The following is a 9,910-nucleotide window of genomic DNA, read 5'->3' on the forward strand; positions in this document are numbered from 1 at the left end:
TTGGGTAGCACGGCTGCTAGCCTGCTACCCTGTGTGTAGTTCATAAAGTGGGGGGGGTTTTTCCCCCCCCCCCCCCCCCCAAAAAAAAAAAAAGGCTTTCATCAAGAACCAAGTAGTGCTACTTCATCATAATAGTCAAATATATAGAAACAAATATATCAATTCAACACAATTGCAGTATCAATTTAACACAACTGCAGTATCAGCCATGACCATGGTCCACAATATAATTTGGGAGTATCATATCGCCATGCTAGCTCGTTGTTATTATTTCATTAAATAGAACATTTAAAATTAATTTTGGAAAAGATACAAGTTAGCATTCTTAATGAGCATTTTCATAATTAATACGTCTAAGATTGAGAGTGTTAGGCTTTGAAGACCAAGAGTGGTGGGTGATGTTGCTTTTTGTTTCTTTAATTTCACACACTCTTTCTATTTATTACACATTAAGAAGTTATGTTTTTAAAGGAAAACAATTCATTGGTATAATCCAGAAATAAGGAAACCATATGATGAGTTTGTATATTCAATAGTTGTATTTATTGCAAAATAAGGTTAAAACAACGAAGAAACAATTCATTTCACAATATCAATAATTAAAACATACAATGCAGACAAAACTCCAAAATTCCAAAAAGCATACATATGAAATAAGCAAGGCATGTACGAGATATTTAAAGCCTGCAAATATCTCGATCTACAAAAGATTAAGAGATCGAAGCTGCTGCTCATGTATGGGATCTAGTGTCGACGGAGTATAATGACCATGCTGATCCATCACTACGTACACCTACAACATTTAAGAGAACTAATTGAAACAAGAATAATGGGTTGTTTAAATGGACTTTGATATGTCTATTGAAAGAAAATTTATTGTCGCATTAAAGTTGAAGGATTAAACCTTGGTAAGGTTCCGTTTCATGAGGATTCGATAGTGCCTGTGCCAACTCTTATGTACAATTGTGGTAGCAAGAAATAAACCATATGCAACACCACAGACAGCAAAGACATATATGGTAAGAATCAAGGCAGTTGCAGCAGGTATCCAATTCCACATAAACATGGCCAGGACACAGTTTTGTAAACCCGCTATACGTCCGTCCAAATTTGCAAGCCAGGCGCAAATTGTTATGAAACAAACAAATCCCAAGGCAATAAGGAAACCCAGTGCTCCTGTTTCATTTACATGCATCATCAAGAGTTAGATACAAAAGCTGCTAACACCGAGCTTTCAACGAGAGAATCAAGACTTTAACTCTATACCAGTGTTGTAAAAATTTCATCTAGGCGCCCACCGACCCCCAAGCGTATAGTATCATCATATTCGGTAGTCCAGCGGCCAACTAGACCGTCTAAGCGTCGCCTAGGTCACTTAGTTGCTGACCGTCTAGGCCTCCTAGGTACCGGCTCGACTACCTAATTCGCTGATTAGTTATTGTTCTTTTTTAAATGATTTATTTTACTCAAAACAACATCGATGAAATAACCCTAAATTGTTCAAACTCTAAATATTTTTTAGGTTAATATTTAATATTTTAGTATTAATTATTAAAGTATTAAAGAGTTTATAATTATTTCAATTTTTTTAAAAATACACCGTAGGCATTGATTAATATATCGCCCACCATTGGACGCTCGAAGAAGGCCTAGCGATTATTTTAACCATGCTCTATACTACACCAAAGATAATCAAATAGCAGAAGTTTAGTGTCAACTTAAGTACTTTTGCATCTTTAATTTTCTTCAAGTTAAAGATGAAAATTATGCTTACCCATGCTGTAGTAGAAGGAAATAGAAGGTTGGGAAGACAAGAAGGTGAAATATTTGTCAACAAAATTGTGAACGAATCCCTTATAATCCACCAGGTATGCATAGCCACTAAGCACTGCAATTACCTGGGAAGAAAACAGGTGCAGCAGGAATAAGAATCATAGGTACATCTAATAATTAAGCTAGCTAGGATGAAACAAGAAATTAAAGAGTTGATGAAGCTAGGAAAATGTGGAAAGAAAAAAACATTATTATATTATACTTACTGCTTGTGCAATCACGAAGTGAATAAAAAAGTCCCTGACCACAAACAGCTTGTGCTTTATTCTTGTGACAATGTCAAACTTCACCTCTTTCACTTCTAATCGAAACGCTGCTTTACATGTGGTGCAGTGGGTGAAAGCAAAACCTTCCTGCAATACAGTAATATGAACAAGCATTACAACTCTTGAATTACAACAATTAATGTATATATGTAGGAAAAGAATTAAATTGCTCACTTTCACCGAGCGCCAGTGATCTAAGCACTTTCTGTGCACAAACTCCTGTGTGCCCTTGCAGAGGCAAGGAGCTATGAGTTCGTCACCTGTAAGGAAGAGAAACGTTAGGATAGAAGAAAAGGATACTTAAGACAAGCAAGGAAAATGATAGATGATATGTACTCTGTACTCCCATGAAATATAACCCTCATCATGTGTTATTGTTAGGATCAAGCACTTATGACCACTCAGGTCAAAAGCTATAGCCCGAAGGCACAACTTTATCTTTCTAGAGACTGCCATCACATTTTGAAAACCAGATGTTGGGTGTTAGATTTGGCCCTTAACAGCTTCCATCCAGCAACTCCCTAACCACCTGCAGGTTCTATACTTGACCTTTACCGGCCACCACCCAGACGAGATATGGGTGCTGGACTTGGCCCTTTCTTTATCGGTCACTACCCAATAGTTATTTTATTTAATCAATCAATCAAAACATGAGACGGCAGTATTACTAAACAAGAAAATGCTGCATAGTAGAGTAGCTACTTAAATCAAATCAATCACCTTGTCTGACGTCAGTCTCCAGGCAGATCCTGCAGCAAACGGATGAACCGGACTCCAAATCCGGCTCGACAGTTATACCACTAGTGTTGATGGACCGGGAACGCAGGTTGGTGTTGGAGCTGCTGGGTGGGATTTGGGGCAGCTGAATTTGAGCTGATGATGGAGAAGCCATTTCTTACAAAGGAAAGAAAATTTTAAGCTGATGATGATCGAGGACGCCTTGGTGGATGGATTATATTTCTCGCAATGCAGATGCTGAGGATGATGAGAGCGTTGGGTTTTATAGAGGGATTGGAGTTGGCCAAATAGACACGTAGTTGAAGGCATCCTCTTTGGCGTGGCGGGTGACGTTGGTAGCTCTTTGTTTGTTTCCAGGTTTAGAATGTTGAAATGGTTTTAGACTTGGCTTCCTTTCATGCGTTAAAGCAAGCAGTTAGGTGTTGCAGGTGGCAATCGCACCGCTAGCTTTCAGTAGCGGTGGGGGAAGCCGTGGGCGGATGGATGAGTTGTTAAGGAAGAGATAAGGAACTCCGATCCATATTTCTTTACATTAATTTCTGTGTATCTATTCTAGGAAAAGGTTATGGTGCGATCGGCAAAATAGCCTCTTTCAAGTCTTAAAGTCTTTTTTTTTTTTCATCATACAAGTCTTGAAGTCTTAAAACTTTGGAAAGTTGAGTTTGTATATCTTCACAGACTCAATACCTTTATTCTTTATTTGGGGTGCATGGTATCAAGTATAAAGAATCTTGATAAACATGGCATGGCAAAAGATTAGAGTTAATACTATTTTTTGTCTTAGATTTATAGGTGGTAGTCTACTTTTAGTTCATTTTTATTATAACATTCACGTTGGTCCTAGTATTATTATGGCAGGACCATTTTTAGTTATCCGTTAACAAAATTGTTGAAATGATGTTAAATACAAATGCATTTTGATCTTTTTTTAATAAGGTGGGTTTACGGGTGTAAATGAGCCAAGCGGTTCGCGAGCCGCTCGGTCAAAGCTCGGCTCGAGCTCAGTCAAATTCAAACTCGAGCCGAGCTCGAGCGACTCGTTTAATAATCGAGTCAAGCTCGAACTCTAATGTCTTAGGCTCGTGGCTCGTCGAGCCGCTCGCGAGCTATATATATATATATATATATAGGGATGCACTCTCATGCGAACTGCCGCCCAAGTAAGAAATGAGAACGCTTCACAGCCGTCCATGTGGCCAGATCAACGAATCAGATGCAATTTTTAAAAAATGACGCGGTGGCATTTTTGTAAATATCTGGAACTTTGGTGCACCTAGTTTCACTTAAAAGTGCACCTAATTTCACTTACAAGTGCACATATTTTCACTTGTGCAAGTAATTTACCTTGTTAATATTCATTCACCTATTTTCGCAAATACATTCACTTACAAATGTAAGTAATTTACCTTGTTAATATTCATACACATGGGTGCACCTAGTTATAACATTATGTGCACCTAGTATTGATGCTCAGTGTACAATTCACTTGCACCTAAAATACATTTTACTTGCATCTGCAATACATTTTACTTGCACTTGTGCAAGTAATTTATTTTGTTAACATTCATGCACCTGGGTGCAACCAATCTGCACCTAGTTATAACATTAGGTGCACTTAGTATTAATGCTCAGTGTACAATTTACTTGCACTTGTAATACATTTTACTTGCACGTGTGCACCTATTTTCACTTACAAATGCAAGTAACTTACCTTGTTAACATTTATGCACCTAGGTGCATCTAGTTATAACATTACGTGCACCGAGTTATAACGTTAAGTGCAACTACATTCCAGACACGTGGCGCGCTGTGATTCGTCCGCATTTCTTTCCTGGGCGGCCAGTACGCATTTGAACGCAATCCTATATATATATATATATATATATATATATTGATATATTGATATATAATATAATATAATATATACATATAAAATTATAGTTTATTTTTAATTGAAACATGAATTTAAAATCAAACATGTTAAATTTGAGCTCAAAATCAAACTCGAACTCGAGTTCAAACCTGATCTTGAGCTCGAACTCGAGCAGCTCGAAAATTGGCGAGCATGAGCTCGAGCATCAATTCTCAAGCTCGATCGAGCTCGAGCTCGAACTCGAGCCGAGCCTTCCTTAACGAGCTCGAGCTTGAGTCACCCTATGCTCGAGTTCGGCTCGGCTTGGCTCGTTTACACCCCTAGGTGGGTTGATCATGTGATCCGCTATAATTTTTTATTATTACTTTTTTTTTTGAAAAAAAAAATCCCTAGCGCCTAACTCGGTCGAGTTGGGGGCCGACTCGCCCAAATTCAGCTGAGTTAACTCGCCCAACTCGATAGAGTTAGCCGAGTTAACTCGGGCGAGTCAGCTTTGTTATTTTTTATATTTATATATATTTAAATTTATTTATTTATATAAATAAGAGAAGTAAGAGATATATATAATCTACTATACTAATAAGAGCCAAAGAGAGTTAGGCCTAAAATGGGTAGAAAAAATGGCGGTCAAATTATTTAATCAAATGGATGGTTCAGATGAATTATTTAATTAAATAGATGGTTAAGATAATTCAGATTAATATTATTAATAGAGATTACCTAATTTAACCTTACTTTTATGATTATCCGTTAAGTTTTCCGTTAAATATTCTATTCTCCATTAACATTCCGTTAACTTTTAACTTACACATTAATTTCTATAAGAAAGGTCTTAGGTTCGAACCTCATCTCAATCAAATTTGACATAATTAAGTTTCTCACTCTATTTTACTCTTATTAAATTAAATAAATTAGTAGCTACAACAAAAAATGATACATACGTATTTCTTTAATTTAGAATTATGTGTCTACAATACCTTTATTTGAAAAAATTATTCATTATCAAAAAATTAAATTAAATAAAAATAATAATTTCATTAGTTATATTGTCTTTATTTTCTCTCATGCAAAGATTCTTTACATTCAAATTTATCTATTGATATTCATTACATTGTCCATTATCTTATTTTTACAATATCTTGTAATTAAATATCAAAGTTATAGTACAAAATAATGTTATATATTTAGTTACCAAGTATTTTATTAATACTATAAATTTTTTTAAAAAAATAATAATTTGAAGCTAATTATATTAACTACTTGGGGATTGATTGACAAAGAGAGTACTCAAATAATAACCAACAAATTGAAGCGGAATCATTCTATTTTACTCTTATTGAATTAAATAAATTAGTAGTTACACCAAAAAATGATACATATGTATTTCTTTAATACCATGAAAAAAATAAAAAAGAATAGTTTGAAACCTATCATATAAACTACTTGAGGGATTTGTTAACAATGAAAGTACTCAAATAACCCAGCCATTACCCAGCAAATTGAAGCGAGAAAGTACCTTTTAATATCTTTGGAATACATAATATTTTAAATTTTCAAATTTTTATTAATTTATTTAATCTTTTTTCTTAAACTAGGGATTTCTTTATCCACAATAACTCATTCAACAATAATAGCTGAACCCCAAGCAGAACACCTAAAGGAAAGTCCATAGCTCATATATCATAATCTCATTGCATGACGTTGTCATCTATGCTACCAACAATAACCGAATTGCAAATAACACACTACCAACAAAAGGGAAGAGAACAAATAGTAAAGATGAAAACAATGACAATGTTACTCAAAAGAGAATTAAGAACACTTAGAAAAATTCAAATTAAAAGTAGTATTATTTATTTAGACTATCATTTTTAGACCAAATATTTAGACTATCGATTTTACAAGATTGCAAACATTTATTTTAGTAAGAATTATAATGAATTTTCTATATTATCATGGATTCATATACTTTGAGTTAGATATTTAAATAAAGAAATTCGACATTCAATTACCCATGTATAAACTTCTCCTATATAATCTTGCATTGATATACTTTCAAATATTTATTTAAATATAAACATTGGGCATTAACCCATTCGCGCAATGCGCGTATAAAACTAGTATAATATATAAATACACTCACACACATGCATTACTTTTTTGTTTTTATAGGTCGCCACCTAGGTACCGCCCGATGCTAGGCGCTAGTCTACCGTCTAGCGCCTACTGCAACCATATATGATTATATTATAATCAACTATGTTAAGTAAAATATTAAATTATATTATTAATAAATACATAATCATAATTAAAATCAATTGATAATTAATAAATGACGACTCGTAAAATCTGTAATTATATTATTAATAAATCAACAATCATAATTAAAATTAACTAATAATAAATGTTACGTGACAACTTTGTTTAGTAAGATATTTAATTATATTATGAATAAATCAATGATCATTATTAAAATTGATTGGTAATTTTATTTAGTAAAATATTTAATTATATTATTAGTAAATCAGCGATTATAATTAAAATCAATTGATAACTATAAACAACGAGTTTGTTTAGTGAAATATTTAATCATATTATTATATAATCAACTATGTTTAGTAAAATATTTAGTTATATTATTAATAAATACATAATCACAATTAAAATCAACTTATAATTAATAAATGACAACTTGTTAAGTAAAATCTTTAATTATATTATTAATATAATCATAATTAAAATTAATTGATAAATGTTACGTGACAACTTTGTTTAGTAAAATATTTAATTATATTATGAATAAATCAATTATCATTATTAAAATGGCAAAAACTTGTGTGAGACCGTCTCACGGGTCACAGTCATTGAGACGGGTTGGATCTTTGATTAATGGAGTCAAAGATCCGACCCATTAATCAAAGATTTGGCACATTAATTAAAGACCCGACCCGTCTCACGGATTAAGACCCGTGTGACGGTCTCACACAAGTGTTACCCTATTAAAATTGATTGATAATTATATTCTATTTAGTAAAATATTTAAGTATATTATTAATAAATCAACTATTATAATTAACAGGGCCGATTTTGAGCATGTCTAACATGAGCGATCGCATATGACTTCTAAAAATTGCGGGGCCCATATTTGCATATATCGAATATTATTGACTATTCCAATAACTGTTGATGGAAATGAATTGTATTTTGAGCTAAAATTGATTAGAGATATTTTATCGAAAGAAAGTATATGGACAGTGTGTATATCCATGAATTCATTGGAACATGTGAGTTGTTTTCTAAATGCTACTATTGCATATCGAATATTATTTACTATCTCAATTATTGTTGTCTTTGCAAAAAGAAATTTTTCAAAGTTGAAATTGTTGAAAATCTTACTTGTGATCAAGTATGCTGCAAGAGAGACTCAATGAATTAACTTTAATCTCCATTGAAAATGAGTTTTTAGAAGAAGTTGATATCAAAAGTTTGATAGATAATTTTGCGTCTAAATGTGCACGGCGCATGTCACCTTTTAAATAAAATTTTATATGTATTTTTTTTATATAATATTTATATTTTGATACAATTTTTTGAACAACTATTATTTATATATAGAAATTACTTCAAAAAAATGCTCAAATTAAGATATTATTGCACATGACCCCAATTTTTATTAGAACGACCCTGATAATTAAAATCAATTGATAACTATAAATGACGAGTATGTTTAGTAAAATATTTAATCATATTATTAATAAATTCGATCACAATTAATTATCATAATGGTTTTACGTGTGATTAATATATATTAATTGTTTGGTAACAAATAATAATGTATCTAATTGAGAACAATTAAAAATCTATATACTATATATAAAAGTAAATCTTCCTCTCAAATTTTCTCGCTCAAACTTTTGTTAATAGTAATTACATAATTTATTGGTAAAATAATTAATAAAGCTTAATTGGTAAAAAAAATGTTATATGAAAATTAAATAATATCTATTAATTGGTAATATTGTTTCTAACAAGTCTACACACCAATAAGGAAATAATCATTTATTATTATTCTTTGCAAATTCACATTAATAACACCAATAATACGTTATTAACACACGCACATCGAGTTTCAATAAATTATTATGTGCAATAATTATAATATTTTGAAGATTCATATACATAATGGTAATATGTAAAAATTACCATTTATATACGTACTGTGTTCATTAATTGCACATAGTATTGAGAATTTTGTAATGGACTATTTTTTGAAACAGCACATAATATAATGGAGGACTATATTTTTTTCTATTTTTTGAAATAGTAATTTTGCATAAGGATGGATTCTTTTTTCTATTTAAACACTTCATTATGTTAATCTATAGCTGTAAGCTTTCATCGAATTTCTGCATCTGTAGTCTCCTTTTTACACCAAATAGGCATGACTTTAACTCAAATCGAGATTGTTGGACGTGAACTTCATCCTAGATACAGAAATAAATTAATCAAGTTTAGAGTGGTGCGTACTTATCATATTACATAAACAAGAGGTGCTGAAACAATAAACTCTATAGAGTGTGTAGTTCATGATGTAGATGTATTGTTTTTGTACTATTGTCTTAATATTTTTTTAATTTAAAAGGTTTTGTTTATGCATATGCTTTTTCACTACATTTTTATTTACACTTCAATTCCAGAGAACTTTTCTACATATTCATATTCCTAAAAATTTTATTCAACATTGGATGAAGAAATTTAAAGAAAGGGAAGTTTACCGGATTCAAAATTTTTGAATTGGTGGTTTATAATTTGTATAGAAACAAAATAACCACTCATAGGTATATATTGCGGTTTGCATCTAATACAATTATCGGAGTATTGAAGGATGTAGTTTTCCCTATACATATTTATGACAAAGAAGATTCTGATTTCTTTGATGAAATATTTTAATATTTAATAATTGTATAATATTTAATATTTAATAAATTTAGTATACAATAATAAATTAATTAATATATCTATTCTATTTATTATTTCTATTCTATTAATATTAGTTCTATTCTCTTATTATAAATTACTACTATTTTCACTTGTGCGTTGCACAGGATGGATTTGCTATAATATGTCAAGAATATTTAAATCGATATACAATTATGTAATTATAACATCGAATATTATATAGTGCAATTGAAGAATTAAG

General features: G+C 31.5%; 1 protein-coding gene across 3 annotated transcripts; it reads right to left on the minus strand.

Annotated features, from left to right (window-relative positions):
* Positions 1-680: 680 nt before the first annotated feature.
* LOC116001016 lies at positions 681-3,051 on the minus strand. Of its 3 annotated transcripts, none has more exons than XM_031240917.1 (6): positions 2,820-3,051; positions 2,274-2,359; positions 2,040-2,186; positions 1,775-1,898; positions 905-1,176; positions 681-793 (listed from the first exon to the last, which is right to left on the minus strand). In XM_031240917.1, the coding sequence occupies exons 1-6, from the start codon at positions 2,989-2,991 to the stop codon at positions 701-703; spliced, it is 894 nt and encodes a 297-aa protein (XP_031096777.1). In that variant the 5' UTR covers positions 2,992-3,051; the 3' UTR covers positions 681-700. The 3 variants fall into 3 exon arrangements, with proteins under 3 accessions (XP_031096777.1, XP_031096778.1, XP_031096776.1); XM_031240918.1 differs by lacking the exon at positions 2,820-3,051 and adding an exon at positions 2,436-2,529; XM_031240916.1 differs by having other exon boundaries at positions 2,040-2,359.
* Between the last annotated feature and the right edge of the window lie 6,859 nt (positions 3,052-9,910).

This window comes from Ipomoea triloba, chromosome 13 (assembly GCF_003576645.1).
Source record: "Ipomoea triloba cultivar NCNSP0323 chromosome 13, ASM357664v1".
NCBI lineage: Eukaryota > Viridiplantae > Streptophyta > Magnoliopsida > Solanales > Convolvulaceae > Ipomoea > Ipomoea triloba.